Source organism: Sitophilus oryzae, unplaced genomic scaffold (genome assembly GCF_002938485.1).
Source record: "Sitophilus oryzae breed Bouriz unplaced genomic scaffold, Soryzae_2.0 scaffold_809_pilon_pilon, whole genome shotgun sequence".
Lineage (NCBI taxonomy): Eukaryota > Metazoa > Arthropoda > Insecta > Coleoptera > Curculionidae > Sitophilus > Sitophilus oryzae.
Window position 1 is genome coordinate 176695 of NW_022147427.1, and position 20883 is coordinate 197577.

Below are 20883 nucleotides of genomic sequence, written 5' to 3' on the forward strand. Positions count from 1 at the left end.
CATTTATTTTGGTCATAACATTGTACAAAGTGTGTATTTATTGACACAGATTATTGTATAAAGTAAATTACAAAATTTGTTAAATAAATTTTTATTCTAGTCAAGAGAGGAAAGTTGTCTTTTTTTCTAAATGTACGGAGTTTTTTGGAAATGTGCAAATAAACGTTAAACTGTGAAAAACCGATTATTTGTTGGCAGGAGATTTGTTGAACATTCGCGTAAAGATTTGCATAAAGCACCTCCATCGATCATAGCTTTTGCTATAAACGTCGAGTGGATAAGAATTGGGGGAAATTTCTGCTTCGGCACGGTGCGGCTCTTTTTCCATTTTGTTATTGATACCGTAATGGATGGCGACCACTTGTTGCACAGTATGAATAATCCGTAACTTTTAGTGGAAGTATATGAGAGTAGTTTTTATGGGTATACTTGCCTGAATAAATAGTATGGTATAATGTTGGAAGACTTTTATGAAAGTGATTCTTTATTGCGAACCAGTGGCGGCATGTGTTTCAATACTTTGGGAGGGCACAACCTTTAAAAAAAAAAGATTAAAGATACTCTTTTTGGACTATCAAATCGTCAATCTAAGGTTGTAAATTAAAGAATCTTCTTTTATTAAAACATTAAAAACTAAAAATCAAATATATTGGTTTTAAATATTGTACACTAATGGCATTTATACAGGGTGCGACAAATTCAGGGTACGAGCATTGATATCTCGGAAACCGTAGTAGATATGAACATGGTTAAATTGGGGCAAATTTGCACCTTGAGATGTTCACCAAGATGCCATAAAGAAATGTTTCAAAAACTTCAAGGATTGCTAAGATTTTTGAAAAAAAAGCGGATTTTTTGAAAATTAATTTTACAGCCACATTATTAGGGCTATCACAGATTAGATTAGTAGATTTTTAGATTTTCAAAATAGCTCATAATTTCTGAGATTGCAGTTTTTCCGGCTCTGATTCTGATTCTTAAATAATTTACCTCATTATATTCATTCCAATAATATTGATGAGCGCTAATTAACACTGAATAAAGAAAATCGAGCCAATTGAAATATTCAAATAAATAATATCCAGGTCAGCATTTTAAAGATAGTATTTTTAGCTTTTTGTATTATGAATATGAAATCTCAATGTACGATTTAATAATATACCTAATATTAATCCTAATTATTATAAATAAATCAACTTCTACTGTGACGACTCTTTCTGTCATCACTCAAACAGAAAGAAAAAGGTATCCGTTGCTCAGGGTTAGAGGAGAGCTGGGTTCGTAGGTAAGGCTTGTGACCTGTGGTGACTTAATAATGTTGTTAAATAATAAAATAAAAGTAATAATGTATAGGCTGCAAAGATTCTAAAATTGATGTTAAGTATTCAAATAGTAATGGTCAAAGACAGTAAAAGGGCGCCACTTACTTTGGGTATGAAAAGGTAAAGTAAGAAACCAGTAAGAAAATTCGATCATGAAATAGCTAAAATAAAATAATCAACAGCAATAAGGGTCTATTATGTTCATCAAGAATAAAATCAGATATAACTATCCTACGTTGAACATTTATTTAAAAACGAACACAATTATCAATCAGTTTAAACCCAGTTTCAATTATCCCAATGAAATCGTTAGTTGCTTTAAGTAAACTCAAATTTAGTTAAAGTTCTCTTCAGTATACTATACTACGTAATATATAAACAGGTGAAATTTATGTAAGTACCAATACGATGATGTTTCGAAACAAATCGTGTACAATAACCTTCAAAAATGAATCCGTGTTAGCGATTCTCACATAAAAGATCATACTGAAGTAAAACGTACCGTTAAGGACAAAGCATGACTTATAATGTTAACTAAAAGGTAAATTTTGACTATAATATATGGAATAAATGACAACAATTCACAGAGATATTCAAAATATTATCTCAAAGTAAAAAAAATTTAGGGAATACCTTGTGTGTTGAACTTAGAACTTATCTGTATTTTTTTTTTAATTTATGACGTAGTGAACAGATAGGCAGGCAGTCTCCAGACTAACGGAAGTGGATGTAGACTCTTCGATAGTAGCAGGAGTCTTCGATATCAGTAGAATAAATGTAGAGTCATAAATACTGTCTCAAAAGTGGTTACTCATATGCCAATTACTTATACGTCAATTTCTTATACACCAGTTACTCTATATAAAAAAACTCTCAGAACAGTCACCGAATACCAAAAAAAATAACTTACGGTCTGAAAATCAGCTGTACACATTCCAAAATATAGCCAAACTATATGCTGATCCAAACCAGTAATGCACAATCAAACATTATCAAAATAAATAAAAAACGGGAATAACTGAAATAAAATTTAGTTAGACATGGCGATACAAAATGGTAGATACACTTACTGTGATCTTATTCCGGGAAAAGGCCAAAAAAACACGAACTAGGCTCTGAACAGTATATTCTACAGGATTTCAAATCTCCACTTTTGGATACCCGTGCCTTTACTGTTAGGAAAAAGTTTCAGAAAGCCCTTTTTCTCTGAGATTCGTCGGACGCTGAACCACGCGTCTTTTTCTGATCTCAATCTCTCGGAAAAAGCCTCCTTCCTCCTTTTCGCAAAACGGAAGTCTTCGAATTGACAGGTCATATGACCAAAGGCAATTAAGTGAACTCTATCGTCTATACTGAATGAAATTTGTTTTTATGGAAAGGAACCGCTACCTGTACTGAATGAAGTTTAACATCTAGCGAATAGATGCGCTAATAAAAATTAAATATCGGGACAAGGGAAATGCAATTAAGGAAGTTTGGCATATAGCGAATAGATGGCGCTAATAAACAAGACAAGTAAACTGTAAGAAATGAAGTTTGATATCTTTGGCATCTAGCAAATAGATGCGCTAATAAAAATTAAATATCGAAACAAGTGACCTGTAACAAATGGAGTTTGGTACCTTTGGCGTCTAGCAAATAGATGGCGCCAATACTAAGAAATTTAAATAAAAATAGAATTTTAAATTCAATTTTATTAAAGGAAATAAAAATGCTACACTGCCCCCTCCAAAAAAAAAGGCCCCTCAAAGAGGACTTTCCCAAACAACACTAAGGAAAACTAAATTAAATTGGTACATGTTTTTAGATTTTTGAAATTAAATTTGGTGGATGATAGCTTCGTGTATCACACGTCCATAAAGGAGTCACAATTGGTAAGTCGCAATCGGTATGTCAAATCAGGGGAGGTTACACAATCGGGAAAGTCAAAATCACCACATAATCCAAAAAAAAACAAAATCATATACAAAATATATGATAAACTAAAACTAAACTTAAAGCTAAAAAGGTATGGGATAGGAAAAGAAAAAAGAATCCCATGGAAGCGCAGATGTTTCTGTAAATTAACCGGTTAACCGCTCAAGGTAACTCACCTGTATGAGAAAAAGAAGGAAAATTACAATAGAAAACACAATAGAAAGACACAAAGAAAGAGAAAAAAGATATTGTCACTAATGACCCAAAATATCCGTAACATAGGATCCCAGCCTATGAAACGCTATTACAAATATGGAAAGAAGATCACAATAATATCCAAAACACAGTAAAACTTACGAAGTCATGAGGTTAGCTACGTCTCACTTCTAGGTTGCAATCAAAATCATAACAACTTTTCGTTTTTTCACGAAGTTGTGTTCTCAGAATACACAAAATACAAGAATCTCTTACATTTCAGATTCTTGTGAACTGAATAACAAAGAATAGAGCAAATGACATAAAACTATATGAGTGATTAACAGAATTACCATCCCACAAAATATTTACTCAAAATTAGGTAATCTGTAGAATACTCGAAGAAAAAAAAATACTGTCATATGCTCGCATTTCCAAATAGAAATACTATAACATATCAAAAATATAGGTACGCAAAAAAACTAAATGACAATATAGTTATACTGATTCGCGACAAATCCGAAAAAAAACGAGAAGCAAATGTTGTATAACTGTTTAATCTGAACTAAAAAGAAACTAAAATATAATCTATGTATCCGTTAGACTAAACCCTAAAAAGGAATCGGACATAATAGATTATTTGAATTACTGTGACGTAGTAGAGACATTTTCTGTATCATCGTCGTCAATCGTGTGACCTTGGTATGGTTTAAGATCTTTTATATGCCAGCGGCCTGCGTTAGTACTATTCTCGTCTACTAAAACATAAACTAAATTCGAGATTTTCTTTCGCACTGAAGATAAAATAAAACGAGGAGCTAACTTGGCTGAAAAGTTAATACCAGCATTTGATAATACCTTATTACGTCTCCAAACCAAATCACCAACCTGAAAAGATAAATCACGCCTACGCAAATTATAAGACTTCGAGTTTCTTTCATAAGCAGCATGAAGTTTCTTACGGACTTCGCTAAAGACACTATAAAGATTTTTGAGTTCAGAAGCGTAAGAGTTGCGATCGCCAGGCATAATTTCAACATCTTCAGAAAATTTAACTTGACCATAATACTTACCAGAGATGGGAATATGTCTACCAAAAACTGAAAATGAAGGAGAAAAACCTGTGACCTCATGTTTAGAAGTATTTAAAGCAAACTGAATATTAGAGAGCTGAACATCCCAATCTGTATGCTGTTTAACATAAGTTCTAATAGCTGTTCCTACAGTTTTATTCATTCGCTCAACAAAGTTACATTGAGGAGAATACACAGCATTATACCAGATCTTCTGAACTTGGTATTTCTTAGCTAAATCTCTAAATTCTTTCGCAACAAATTGAGGACCATTGTCACAAATTATATGTTGAGGTACTCCATAGGTAAGAAAAACTTCATTCTCAAGATACTTCACAATATAGGGAGATTTTGATGAACGTGTCCGTTGCGTTCATCAAAATCTCCCTATATTGTGAAGTATCTTGAGAATGAAGTTTTTCTTACCTATGGAGTACCTCAACATATAATTTGTGACAGAAGAACATACTTCGAAAACCAATCGCCAACAACTAAAAGCCACTTATGACCCTTTTTTGATCTAGGAAAAGGACCCATAAGATCTAAAGCGATTATCTGAAAAGGCATATTAACTTGCTTTTCTTTTTCCATCTTAACTAACGGCATAGTATTAGAAGATTTTTGAGCTCCGCAAACACGACAACTCCTAACAAATTTAAGAACATCGGCTCTCATCTTGGGCCAATAAAATTGTTCTTGAAGTCTCGATAAAGTCTTATAAAAACCCAAATGCGAACAAGTTGGCGGATTATGACATGATTCGATAATATTACGACGTTGAGGACGTGGAACAACCTGCTTCCATTCTTGAAGATTTGATGAAAATGGTAACTGTACCGGAATAAACTTAAAAAGAAAACCATCTTCAACTTTCCACTGTGGAAATGAACCAGGTGAAGCTAAAATTTTTTGCTTCATAGTCTCATACCATGCGTCAGTATGGTCTAAATCTATATTCAAAACGGAAATTTGCGGACATACAAAAGAATCATTATCTGAAATATCTGAAGGAGAATCATCACTAGGTATTCTACTAAGAAAATCTGGAACTACATTATTTGAACCTTTACGATGAACTAAATCAAATGTAAACTGTCTAAGTCTAACAGACCATCTAGCAAGACGACCAGTATGATTCTGTAATTTATTAAGCCACAAAAGAGAGTAATGATCTGTACAAACGGTAAAACGTACTCCATCAATCCACGGACGAAATTTTTCCAAACTAAAAATAACAGCTAAGCACTCTCGCTCAGTTACACTATAATTGCGCTCGGATCTAGTAAGAGATCTACTAGCATAAGAAATTACACGATCTTCGTCATTAATTTTCTGTATAAGCACTCCACCAAGACCGGTGTTGGATGCGTCTGTTTCTATAATAAAAGGTTTAGAAAAATCCGGTTGGGACAAAATTGGAGCAGAAACAAGAAGTTGTTTAATTTTCAAAAAAGAATCTTCAGCGGCAGGATTCCACTGAACTCCTTGACCTTTCTTTTTACCTTTTAACAAATCATTAATGGGTGAAACTAAAGTTGAAAAATTTCTTATAAAACGACGATACCAACTACACAAACCTATAAATCGTTTTATTTCAGTCGTAGTGGTAGGGCGAGGAAAGTTTAACATGGCTGAAACTTTTTTCTGGATCAGTTCTTAATGAATTAGAGCCAACAATATATCCAAGAAATTTTAAAGATTTTTTAAAAATTCACACTTTTATATTTATAGTTAGATTAGCATCTTTTAACTTATCTCTAACTTCCGAAAGCAATTTAATATGTTCCTCAAAACTAGGTGAACATATGATTATATCATCTAAATAGTAAAAAATGTGTGGTTCATAACGTGGTCCAAAAATAGCATCAACAAGTCTTTGTTGTGTCTGAGCGGCATTGCACAAACCAAATGGCACCGTAGTGAATTGAAATTGACCTCTACCAACTATACTGAAAGCAGTTTTTGGTTTTGAATCCTCTGATAATGGAATTTGCCAGAAATTTCAACGCCTAGAATTTCTACTAAAATATAAGGTCTGTTATCAGAAACCTTTGGACAAAAAAGAGGAGAAACTTTATGATTAGTAGTGGTGGATCTATAAAAATTCTTAACACATAATAACCACTTCTTCCAATCAGATTCTGAAAATAAATTTCTGGGTTTGAATTTTTGATCTGCACGACCAGAAACACGAGTTCGTCCAATTAGTTTTTTTTTGAACATTTGGGACACGCCGGTGACTTAACACCTAAATTACCACATTTAAAACAAAAAACCTTACGTTCCTGTCGACAATCATGGAATGTATGATTTGGACCAGAACAATTCCAACAAACTAAAGGCGAGGTTGCTTCCTTACCTGAATTTTCTACAGATCTGGGCATACTCGAAGAAGTATTTACCATATCAGGGTCAGAAGACGACGACGCTACAGAATAACTAGCAGACCGAACAGTAGTATTTTTATTTTTGTTTTGAGCATTGACATTCTTAGACTTTTTACAAAACTGTACTTGATGAGAATCAGACGAGCTAGAATCAGGAGTGGTATTCAATTGAGAAACATTTAAACTTCTAGATCGTTTTTCATTCTGATGTTTAGCATTTTCTAATTTTCTACACAAATTAGAGTTCAGACACAGATAAAACATCAACTAAAGCTAACTGAGTAATGTATTCAGGAAGTAAATTTTATCTAATAATTTTAATCTTATTAACCTCACTAGGGCATTTACTTAATCTACTAAAAAGATTCTCTAAAGTTGCTATAAAAATTAAAATACTTTCATTTTTTCGCTGTTTATAAGATTTAATTTGTGACCAAATATTATCATCATTATCTGGTGGTAAAAAGTCTTTCTTTAATCTTTCTACAAGAGATTTCCAATCTGCGACATGTTGTTTAATACTTCTATACCAAATAAAAGCATTACCAGTAAAAGTTCTACTGCAGAAGAAAATAAATCTTGTTCACTAACTTTACGTGATTCAGAAAGCTCAGTAACAGTTTCTAAAAATGAAAATAAATCTTGAGGATTACCATTAAATTTAATAGGCCAGTCTGACACTGGACAAGGTTTAGCAACATAAGTAACAATAGGAGGCGGTACATTAATAACTGGTCCTGAAGGAACAGAACTAACGTTTAAAGTTTCATTAATGTCTGAAGTTTTGACAAACAGGTCAGCTTCAAGTTGATAACAACTAGTATAAACATCAGTTTGAATAGTTTCTGCATCAGCACGATTTTTTATCTAAAATTATTCTCTTGATTCTACCAGCCAAATGCGCAAGACGAGATCTTATAACTTTGAACATTGAATCATTTACTCCACCCTCAAATTCAGAAATTGACAAGGAAATTGAATCTAAAGTTGCTTTAATTTCTGAAATTTCTTGATCAAAAGAAACAGGATAATCTTCCATATTAACTAAACAAAAGGGTTATTTACTTCTCTACTTAAAAGACCTGACAAAATTTTACGTTTACTGTCAACATTTTTAGATGTTTTAATACCCTAATAAGAAGTTCGTAACCTAATTCTACTTGTCGTAAATGATTAACTTTAAAAGATTCTTTCTCCATTGTAATTCAGCTATATGAAATACTAAAGACTAAATGATTCAGAAAAACTTACTAATTTTAACAAAAAGCTGTTATGATTCGGCGCAAACTATCAGAAAGAAAATATGTTCAATGTCAAAACCAAAAAAGATTCAAGTATTCGAAACAAAATCCAAAATTTTATGAAATACTAACAGTGCTACCCTGTATACTGAAATTATGTCCACTCTGTATATTCAAAATATAACCATACCTGTATATTTAAATCAAAATCGAAACGTCAATAAAAAATGTAGTCAGAAATACGTATTAAGTTATTTATCTGGGTTTTAAATAGATAAACAAACACCCTCAAGAATTTATAAAACAAAAAAATTGCTGTTGAACTGAAATTATTAGAATTTAATTACAGAAATAATGAAAATAAAATTTCAAAACTATAGTCTTTGTCTTATAGAAAATTTATCTGAGCCTAACAAAAATTATTTTACAAAGTCTACCAAATAAGTGAAGCAAATTAAATTAAATTGAGCCAATTAAACTAAGTCGAGCCAATTAAAACCAAGTAAAGCCCCACGTGACAGGGCGTCATATTCTTTATTCTTCTATTTAGTGTGACGACTTTTTCTGTCATCACTCAAACAGAAAGAAAAAGTATCCGTTGCTCAGGGTTAGAGGAGAGCTGGGTTCGTAGGTAAGGCTTGTGACCTGTGGTGACTTAATAATGTTGTTAAATAATAAAATAAAAGTAATAATGTATAGGCTGCAAAGATTCTAAAATTGATGTTAAGTATTCAAATAGTAATGGTCAAAGACAGTAAAAAGGGCGCCACTTACTTTGGGTATGAACAACTAGTTTCTAATTTATCCATGTTCGTATCGTTAGTTTAAGAATAAAAATTTGCATCTATTCCTGTTTCCGAGATACCAATGCTCGTATCCCTAATTTGTAGCAGCCTGTATAGTTCGTGATATCAGAAGTTGGGTTCCTTACGTTGATAATTTAAATCGCGATCTGCAAGTGCACGATTTATATGTGCATACGATCTATTTTAATATATCTAACAGAGAAAAAAAATCGTGGGTATTTGGGAAGGTTCAAAAGGAAAGAAATACGATTTTTGCGACGAAATATCTTATCGTTCTTGCCAGCGCGAGATTTAGCCATTTGAAGTAGTTTTTCTGTTTGTTTTTTTTTCCTTTTAATAAACAATTTTACGAACTACATTGTACAATTTTTTTGTCTATTATAATATAATAATAATAATAGCTCCCGTATATACCGTTTAACGCCTTGGGAGTAGAAGGACAGCTTGCCATGCTAGAGCCGTTAGGTATAAGGTAATGTGGCTAGCACTACGTTTCAACCGCCTATTATTACATCAGGATTGTGAATCCCAAGTACTCATTTAAGGCTGAGTCGACCTAAGCACCCAAACTATTTTTATTTTATTAAAAACAGTCGGCTGATGAAGTCTACTACCTCTACCACCGGACACCCTGTCCATTATAAACTTTTTAAATTACAGGAGTTCAAACGTAGCAGAGAGCAATTGGACAAAGACGAAGAGGATAAACGATCCTCCAAAGGCAATGGAGGACCACATAGGACACCTTCAGTAGAATCTACTCGCTTCGGACCTTCTGAGTCCACTAATGCTCCTTGCTACGTTCCAGGAGACGATATTCTCCCGATAATAATCAAAGGATCCCACACTGTCCCAACCAACGGAAGCCTGTACAGCCAAAACATATACACGGTTGATGCGGACGATACGCCTAAGATGTGTGACAGCGCATGTCAAACAAGGGAAAGCCTCTTCACAACTCAAGAGTACGTATTGCATCTTATCATTTTATTCATTATCATAATATTCAACAATCAAGTAGTGTGTTACTGGCAAAGTATAAAATTAAACGCATTCTATAAAATTATTTTAGGCCTAAACGAATGTGTATGAAATTTAAATGTTTTTATATAATTTACCTAGACATTTCATGAAATGCCTAAAAATTTCATAGAATATATATCCTATAATATTAGGATAGTGTGAAATAATAAAATAAAAAGTATTAATTAAACTGTACCTCGAATTACAGAAACGTTTAACTTAAACAAAGATAACAAGACCGTAACAAATATCACAAACGTATTTATTTTTAAATCTACTAAAACCGATTTTTCTATTTATTTTTCCAAGGTAAACTAAAATATAATTTAGTTGAACGTCAATATTTTACTCGTTGCGTCACAAGCATGTTTGTCAAATTTACTAAAGGATAAAATTCGCCGTTCTACTGAGATGTTCGGAACAAATCGGGTTGTTCCGGGGAAAAACAAGGAATTACACAAAAATGCTTGAAACCAAAGTAATCAAAACACATTCGTGCTACTAATGGTTTTGTTGCTCTCGGCCTCTTCTGTTCATTTTAATGTACCCTGAAATTTTGTCACTATTTTAATTGCACGATTGAGCTATGATTTCAACCCTTTTTCAAGGTAAAAGTAAAGGCAGTAAGGGCAGTAAAAATTCAAGGCCGTGACACTCGACTCAAGGCAGAATGACGGCTGCGAGACGGTCATAACGGCAGCGAGACGCGCGAGAGGAATAGTGATAGCGGCAGTATTGCCACAGCTACTACATTTAGAGTAGATCTACCCCTTTGTAAAAAAAATGAGCCCCGCTATCTCGTGATAATCTACCCCGATGAAAAATAAGCTTGTGGCAACACTGGGTAACGATCTGTGTGTGATAACCATACGCCACTAAGAAAATCGCTATAATAAAGTTGATATTGTACCAACCTTGTATGCTAGGAAGTAAATGCATATTTTCATCAACAGGTTTGTAGCTTCTGAATAACGGTCTAGGTAAAGTATCTAGCTCATTTGCCAACTCATAATTAGAGTTTAGAGTTAGTAACTCGCATTTTCATTGGAAGACCAAACTAACTGTCATATTTATTTCAAATCAATAATCAAGGAGAATATTCGTATAATTTAACAAAATTACTGTAAATCACTATAAATAATAAATTGTTTGTAATTGAACTGTAATTTCTGTATTATTAATCCGGTAAATGATCGAGATAAATAATTATGGTTGATTAAAATTCCCCAATGTAAATAATGAACAAAACATTTAAACAAATACAGACCACAGACCACACAAAGAAATTGTTGGTTAGTAGCAGTTACTTAGTAGTAGTTAGAGATATACAGAGTCCGGCAATAGTGCGTCGGGTATCTGTTGCTCCTAGAATAAAAAACTTGGGAATTTTGTTTAAGTGCAAACCTAAAGTATGTACTGGGATGTATTTCAGGAAAATATTTTATGGGGATGATTTTTTTAAATGGGACACCCTGTATATTATTTAATTTTTGGCTTCTTTTCAGATCACTTTACATAAACCTAAGACATGAGTAAATATATTTCGATAATATATTCCCGAGATATTAATAAATAAAAATTATATATTTCTCAGCCTTCCTTAAAAAATGATTAATAATACAAGAACTGTCCTGAAATCAAAACTGTATTATCATACAGGATGTTCTAAATTGTACGGCAAACTTTCTAAAATATACAATAATTTTTATTTGTTTTTTTTTAAATGAGACACCCTGTATCTTTTCATTAGATGGAAAATTAAAAAATGAACATTTTTTGCATTTAGAGTATTTCAAAATTTTTAACGGTAAATTTTTATCAAAGCCCCACCCAATGATTTTTCTCTCATATTTTACTTAAATAATACTGCGTGTATCCGGAAAACTATTAAACATTTTGAAATACTTTAAATACAAAAAATGTTCATTTTTTAAATCTCATCAAATAAAAAAAACGAAGTAAAATTATTTTATATTTTTAAAAGTTTGGGTTAAAATATTGAACATCATGTATGATTTACGATTACCATATTTATAGCAGTTTTGATTTCAGAGCAGTTCTTGTATTTTTAATATTTTTTTAAGAGGGGTTGAAAAATATATATTTTTGATTTATTCTTTAATATCTCTGAAACTATTGAAATAGATTTACTCATATCTTAGGATTATGTAAAGTGATCTTAAAGAAAGCCAAAAATGCAATAATATACAGGGTATTCCATTTAAAATAGGTCATCCAGAGCCACTCACACTTTTTTGAGCCATTCTATAGAAGTTGAAATATTTTCGTGAAATTCATCGTAGTACATAGTTTAGGTTTGCACTTAATCAAAATTCCCAAGTTTTTTATTGTAGGAGCTACAGATGCCCGACGCACCATTGCCGGACCCTGTATATGTAGTAGTATTTTTGTTTAATGGCCACAGCTGCCAGGCTATCCGGCCGAGTGAAAGAATTATCGTTTTTTTAATAAAAATTAAAAAACATTATAAACTTATAAAACTATAATAGTATGGCTTTATATTAACTCTAATTTATTTGAAGTTTATAAAAAGCATTCATAAAAAATATATATCCTTCAAATCCTTCAATTGAATAGCTGTTGGTAAGAAGTTTTAGTTAAAATATGCGCACGTGGTGCACACAATTTTTTTAAGCACAATTTTGCCTTCACGTAAGATGGGCTAGCACCATGTAATTTGTGAGACCGAAAACTGTTATGGACTGCCCAGAAGCAATGTCCTAGCTGCGTCCAGGCAGTAGAACTCTGTGCTGAGTGCCAAGCCACATCAATTTGGTGGACAACCAAGAATCGGACGGACTCGCCAAAGAGGGGGCCAGGTGATAGGCCGTGGCAGACGACACGCCACTTGTGACGATCAACACAGAAGGAAGTTATAGGAACTACAATTAAGGCCAAGCAGCAGGAGACGTGGCAACACCATGACGGCTGCGCTACAACTCGAAGACTGTGGCCAGTGGTATATAGCATAAAGACAAAACAACTAATTGAGCATAAAAAGAATCTAGTACGCATAATTGTTGGTGTCGTCATTGGAAACTGCCCCACGAGGGAAACCTCGTAAGATGGAAGATTTCCAACGACGACTACTGCAGAGAATGCAGAGAGAAACCGACTCTTCAAAACTTTAATACCCGGTTTTTTGGAGAGACTAGAGGAACCAGCAGAAGCCAACATCAGCGACATCGGGAACTTTGCAAAGAGCTGGAAGTACTTTAACATAATAGAGGGTTATCGCATTGGACCCAAGGCCTTCGAGTGAGGGATCAAACAGGATCCCAAACCCCAACAACCTAACCTAACCTAAGATCGAAGACGAATTGTGACAGGGTACGTGACGTTACCCGCGTTTCACTTAACCGAAACAACCCTGAGTAAAAGAGCAACCTTTATCCTCTAGTGCCAATTTTACACATAATGGTAATGTCCGAACCTACCTATAAAATGTCTATAATATAATTTATTTCATATAATGCCTGATTTGGAATCCAGTTTTTGGAATTTTATATAATACCTAGGAATTCTATAGAATGTCGGATTTCCCAACTTTGCCGGTAACATATACATATTTTTAACTTTAATGTTAAACCATATTAATGTTCAATCATGTAAACTTTTTCTGGTTATACTCAAAATCCCAGTGTTCATAAGAATCGTTTAAATTTTAGCTATATTTAAAATTTAAAAAATGTCTGAATATATTTTGGACCAAATACGTCGTATACACCGAATTTCTTCCTTTACTGCATTAAAATTTCTAATCACAAAACGGAAATAACCTTATTTGATGCGATGTCTGACTACTTATCGGATCAATAATCTCATCAGGTTTTTTTAAACGAATTTTTATTAGTCTCTGGTCTAGTAAACGGTTTAATGATATCGATTAAAGAAAAGTTGTCATCCAGGTAATATTTATTTTATACATAGAAAAAAAGTTATCTTATCAAAAACAATTTCCATAATGATTTATATGATTAAAGAAAACTATGACTTTAGAAAAAAAAAGTACCAGCCGGCTAACTTATGGTATTAAAATTTGCGATAATGCCTAGATACTCAAATATTTTTATTATGTTAGGAATCATATTTTAAACTCTACTGAGATTTTACATAAGACACGATCTAGATGAGTGGTGTTATCGAGTAAAGGCGTAGTAGGTCACATGTAAATTCTATAAAATACGCTTTAAATTCAACCGACTAGTACTGAGTAAGCTGTGGTCATATTCGTAATATCACTTATTACTTATAGCTTCTGGTCGTTGTTTCAGGTACAGTTCGGGTAACAGTACACCTAACAACAGCGTGCACACCAACTCACCTCCTGCCCCTTTCAGTACATTTGGTTATAATCGCAAAGATAACAGCAAGTTCAAAGCCGAAGCCAAGATCGAAATGCACCACGAGAAATCCGCCACTCCTATGTCCAAGTATGACAAAAGGTAAGATCATGTTTGTGTATACACACTAAAAAAACACTAGTTGTTTACAATATACTAAATTATTTTACTTTATTACACTGGAGGGTTAGAGCCTTTGGTGTTACAACTGCAAAATAAAACAGTTATTCACCACAATGCACAGTGCTTCGTCCCATGGACAAAAATCGAAAAATAAGTTAAAATTTACTAATATCTGGATATGTAATTTTACACTTATAGCAATGTTCAACCATCCTGTATATTATTTTTCATAAACAGCGTTTTTTGTTAGCAAATATTTTCACTAAAAATAAATTTTGCGATCATTATCTTAACAGTGAAAATAATAACATTCATAGTAGTTCTGCATATTATGGAGTTAAACGGTACGTACTTAATTGAAAACCACTATGGATATTGTTAAACAAGGTATGTACTTTAAATTTATTTCTAAACAAGTTCGTGATTGTTTAGTTTTTATTTATTTTTTAAGATGATTCTTAAATGGGTATAAAAATTTTACGTTTTCAAACTTCAAAAAGGCATATAAAAAAAACATATCAAAACATATGGTATTTATTGAATATTTTTTGTTGTCATATTCATACACTTTTAATTTTTGTATAGTTCACCTGCGTCTGCTTGCGACGAACTTTATTTTATAATACTTTTCAGATGGAGTAAAATTGATAAGCAATGCCGATATGGTTAATACTTGGCTTGATCATAAGGACAAGAACTCAAAATTATTTGTATTTCAAAAAATGTGTTCTTTATTAGATATTGATGAACCTTCCAGTCAAATGAGACACCACTTGAAATTCGTGCCTGAAAAAGTCCACTATGTTGGAGCGAAACGTCGCATAAAAAAAGTTTCCATCTTTCAATTTATTATAAAACCTCATACCCAAGAAAAGGAAAAAATAATATATGTATTAAAGAGGTATCTATTAACATCCGAACCCCTCATACCAACAAAAAGAACAGTAACAACGCGAAAAAGTAACATATTAAAAAATGATGTACAGAAATATCTTATATGTGAGGATACTTCATCTACCTGTGATTTGGATACTATAAATTTGGAAGATTCTGTCAGCAGTGATTCTTCTGAATCAGAGTAGTTACGATCTATGCATTTTGTTGTCCTAAAGTAAATTTATAGTATCTTAAGTTTTTTTTTTAATTAAATATAACATTAATGTTTCTTTTTCATTAAAGAAAAATATTTTTATCTTATATTAGGCTTTTATTGTAGGAATCATGTTCTAATGTTATTTCAATTCTTTTTTATCACAGGAATTTATTTAATACTTACACCGTTTTCATACTATAAATTATTATTTGCTTAGATGGAACACAGCTCCAACATTTTTATTATTTATAAGATTTTTTTTTCATAAACGTGGGACTAAGAACATCATCATTTAATACAATGAGAGTACTCATCATTTGTGTCAAATAAACCTAGTTTGAATAAATTGCCTACAATGAAAGAGAAGTTTTGGATTTTTGTCCTCTAGAGCCATATGTTCGAAGCACTGTGCAATGCACCAAAACTCTTTACTTTTAACACTGGACGCGTTTTGCTAACCAGGTTAGTATCATCAACAGATGATTAAAACTAATTTAAACATTGCTAGCGAAACACGGTACTTTTTTACTTTATTTAGTAGTCGGTACTTTTTTACTTTATTTAGTAGTCGGTACTTTTTTACTTTATTCGATAGAAAATGACACTTTGAATAAAATGGCATATATTATATGGCAACTTTTGACCTTTTCGCTAAAAAAATAGTATTTTAAATTTCAATATAGAATGTCATAACTGTATTAAAATCCCTAATTTTAATCAAGATGCCTTGGAAAAATAGGTTTGATTGTTTATTGTCGTTCGCGTCTTGTCCTTGCCAGTTAAAAGATGCCAAAATCGTATTTTTAATCATATCTCAATTTTTTCAAATGAAACGAGGTTGGCTCATTAGCATATTTAGAAAAAGCATTTTTACGAATAATTTGGTTTGGTAGATATTAAAATCGCAATCGCAGGTTACAGTCGCTGCGATTTGAAAAGCACATTCGCAGTTTCAATTGCGATTGGAGAATCGCAGTTTTGCTCATCTCTACTCTAGATTGAAATTTAAAATACAATTTTTAAGCGAGTTTGTCAAAAGTTGACATATTGATATGTCCAGATATATCATTCTATTGAGAGTGTCATTTTCTATAGAATGAAGTAAAAAAATACCGAGGGTGTCATTTAAAAATTATAAATTATGTAGTAATGATGTATAAAGATGTAGTAATTTCCGGTGAAACAGGAAGTGATCGTAAACAAATAAATGAATACGTCAATCCGAGGAATTTATGTCATATGCCAAAGTACCTGGAAACCTGGAAAATTAAAAAAGTGTTAGCCAATCTATACTAATATATAAAATTCTTAAGTGACTGACATACTGAGTAATCACGATCCTGCTCAAACCACTCAACGTAAGAAGCTCAATTTTGGCATACAGGTTGATTCTAGGGTGTAGAGGTTCGATAAGAAGGGATTTTTCGAAATTCCATTTCCAAGAAGGTAAAACCATCCCTCAAATATTACAATATTTTTTATTTAAAAAACGGTCAAGTTTCCGAAAAAACGCTTAAACAAGTATATTTTATTTTGTTTTTTACATATTTTAAGATTTTTTAAAAATGTATACAGGGTGTTTCGAAAAATCTGATCATTGATTAATCACAATCCTGCTTAAAACGCTTGACGTAAAAAGCTGATTTTTGGAAACCAGATTGACTTTAGGGTGTAGAGGTTCGATAAGAAGGGATTTTTCGAAACTCGAATTCAAAGGGGGTGAAACTATCCCTCAAATATTAAAATATTTTTTTTAAAAACCTGTGAATTTTTCGGAAAAACTCTTAAACACGTATATTTTATTTTGTTGTTTTACATATTTTAAGATTTTTTATAAATTTATACAAGGTGTTTTATAAAATGATCATTGAGTAATCACGATTCTGCTTAAACTGCTTGACGTTTACAGCTGATTTTTGGCAAACGGATTGACTGTGCGGTATAGAGGTTCGATAAGGAGGGGTTTCTCGAATCTCAAATTCGAAGAGGGTGAAAACGCCTCTCAAATATTACAATATTTGTTATTTAAAAAACGGTTAGTCTTTCGGGAAAACGCTTGGACAAGCATAATTTATTTGGTTTTGTTACATATTTTGAATTTTTTTAAAAAATCATACCTACAGGGTGTTTTAAAAAGTTGGGTAATTTCTTAACCACGATTCTGCTTAAACTGCTTGACGTAAAAAGCTTATTTTTGGCAAACGGATTTTTCGAAAGTCAAATTCCAACGAGATGAAACTACCCCTCAAATATTACCAAGTTATATAATAATATCGCCATATTGTTTTTTCTCATGCTGACATAAATGTGAAAAAATTTTATCCAGTTTGTATGTTAATGGAAATTCTTGCTTTGCTTTATCATCACCATTACAAATGATTAATTCGACGCGAACGAAGTCGCTGGTACACGCTAGTTATAATATAAATAGAGTTGAGCCTATTTTGAGAAACACTTGGATTTGGATTTGGAAATGGCAACTGCAGCCCGGAAGATTTCCGCAGATGAGCGTTCAAACCATCTCGTTACATCTTTTAGCCATGTGTTCTGGCGTCTTCCTACTGATCTTTTGTCTTGCTTGCACTTTGCCCTCTATTATGAGGCGCAGTATTTCGTATCTATCACCTCTCATCACATGACCCAGATATTGCATTTTTCTTTCCTTGATGGTGTTCAGTATCTCTTTTTGTTTCTGTATGAGCTGGAGTACTTCATCGTTGGTGATCCTTTGTACCCATGAGATTCGCAGCATCCGTCTGTACACATACATTTTCGGTCTGTGAATTTAGTGTCCAGCTTTCACGTCTATAGATTAACACAGATAAAACGTAGCATCTGGCCATTCGAGTTCTGAGTTCCGCACTGAGCTCTTGTCTTATAAAAAATGATTTCATATTCACAAAGTTTTTTCTCGCTTGCTCAATTATTGAAAATATTTCTCTTTTCGGGTCGCACTGACTATTGATGTTAGCTCCTAAATACTTTACTGAGGTCACTTGTTCGATTGTTTGTCCCTTGATACACAGGTGTGTTTGCAGTCTTAGAAAAGGCCAATAGTTTGGTCTTGGAGACATTGAGATGCAGTCCAAACATCTCACTATAAACCATGTATCTCTCATCAATGTAAAAACCGAATTATTCTGTTGTCAAATATCTAATTTAACTTACTTTGGATTGTTTTACCATTGTATGATACGTTATTACCATTAATCTTGAAAACACAGTTGCCTTCATCCCGGAAACACAGAGACCTTGTCCCAATCGTTATTTGCATTCCAAACAGCTCGATACGAAGACCTGTTCATCATCCGCGAGACCGAATGCGTATAATATGTTAATTCTTCGACGCGTTACTTAACATTCATGCCGTTTGCTAGACTTGTAAATAACTTGGCGTACACACGTCATAAAGCGTCAAGATAATGGCGTGTAAACAGTGGCGTAGCAGGAGATGGATACAGGTAAATATTTATAGGGGGAAGCGAGTACGTGCCGGAGCTGAATTCAAATGATGTGGTGGTGGGCGCACCGTCACGGTGTTCGTTCTCGTTTGGACCGGAAATGTTGCTAGTCGTTGTAAATAACTTGGATGTATTTGAATTTTTCCATCGTGGGGGTTAAATCGAGCTATTTTAAATGTTCTTTGAGGTTGTAAAAATTCTAGTGAGATGAATAAAATCACTGAGTCGTTTAAAGTAATATACAGGGTGGTCCGAACTGTATTCCGGAATCTTCGGTGACATATTTTGCAGATAAAAATAAGTAAAAAAGTTCGTATAAATGTATGTCCTAAAATGCTTAATTTCGGAGATACAGGGTGTAGAAGTTTTATTTTTATAATGCTTTTTTCCAAAAAACTTCTGGAGTAACGTCAATATTTGGATGGAGATTTTTTGACATGAGAAATTTGATTTTGATGTCAATATGACTTCTACTTGTAGGGTCACCACCTACATATATTTTAACTGGTTTGAAGAGTAATAACTTTTCGTCCGTACCTGTATAAAACTACTAATTAAAAAATATACATATACATTACGTTTTTTACTTAAAAACGGTCTCTGGGTAAATCTCTGGCTGCGAGTAATTGGTCTCGAGATATTTGGAATCGAAATTATCAATACCTATTATCATTGCCATAAATTAAACATGTCGACTAAATAGTTATTAGACTGAAATCATAAATTTGTATGTTTTTGTGCTAAAAGTTCAACAGAAACTGTTTTATCATCATTTATTCGTAGAAAAAATTATGATTAATTTAAAAAATAAAATTTTCCAAATTTATCATTTCAGTCAAATAACTATCTACTCAACAAGTTTATTTTTTATCAATAATGACATGTATAGACTATTTCCATTCTAAATATCTTGAGAAAGGTTGCTCTTAGCGATTTTTACCAAGAGACATTTTTTACGTAAAATATCACTGAAATGTATATTTTTTCACTCAATACTTTTATACAGGTACGGACGAAAGTTATTACTTTTCAAAACGGTTAAAACACATGTAGGTGGTTCCCCCTACAAATATGAGTCATATTGACATCAAAATCAAATTTCTCATTTCAAAAAACTTACAGACACCAATTTTCATTCAAATATTGACTTTACTTAAGAAATTATTTGGAAAAAATCGAAATAAAAATGAAATTTCTCCCCTGAATCTCCGAAACTAAGCATTTTAGAACATATATTTATACTTTTTTACTTATTTTTATTTGCAGAATATGCTGCCGAAGTTTCCGGAATACAGTTCGGACCACTCTGTATAACATTGACTGTTTTAACTTCAGCATTACCCAACAGTTGCTGTAACATAGTACTACCGTAAACCGGAGACACTTTGGTACGATTTTTAGGGTTTTTCGTTGAAATGATTCCTGTTATACGAAATATTTAAACCTAAGCAGTGTCATTTAACCTCTTTATTATAAAAAAAATTAGCCAAAATATGAGATCAAAATTCTAAGCAGTACATTAGTTATTGCACTTTAAAGTTGTCCTAAAGTAACCCCGTCTATCGGGGTTACTTTACTTACTCAAGGAAACGTAATAAAGGGATCATAAAAATTATGGTCCTGATGAAACCATTAACTAAAATATTGGAATTGCTGCAGGACTTAAAATTTTCAATATCATGCTTTGGTCTAAACTATGGAGGCTAGAAGGAGGAGGCGAATCGACAATGGACATATTTGAAATTTCTGTCCCTACTTTAAAGCAAGTTTCTCGGTTTGACACCAGAGGCACTGTAAGCGCGTTAGATTGATCATTTGCATTGTTAGAATACGATTTAACTGTGTTTTTACTAGTTTTTTTTAAATGTATAGTTATTT

General features: G+C 32.7%; 1 protein-coding gene across 1 annotated transcript in view; it reads left to right on the forward strand.

Annotated features, from left to right (window-relative positions):
* Positions 1–20883, forward strand: part of LOC115888901 — a 137025-nt gene that overhangs the window by 89441 nt on the left and 26701 nt on the right. The window contains exons 6-7 of the mRNA XM_030908784.1: positions 9602–9906; positions 14260–14430. Of these exons, the coding sequence (XP_030764644.1) occupies positions 9602–9906; positions 14260–14430 (476 nt within the window). The remainder of the gene's footprint in view (positions 1–9601; positions 9907–14259; positions 14431–20883) is intronic.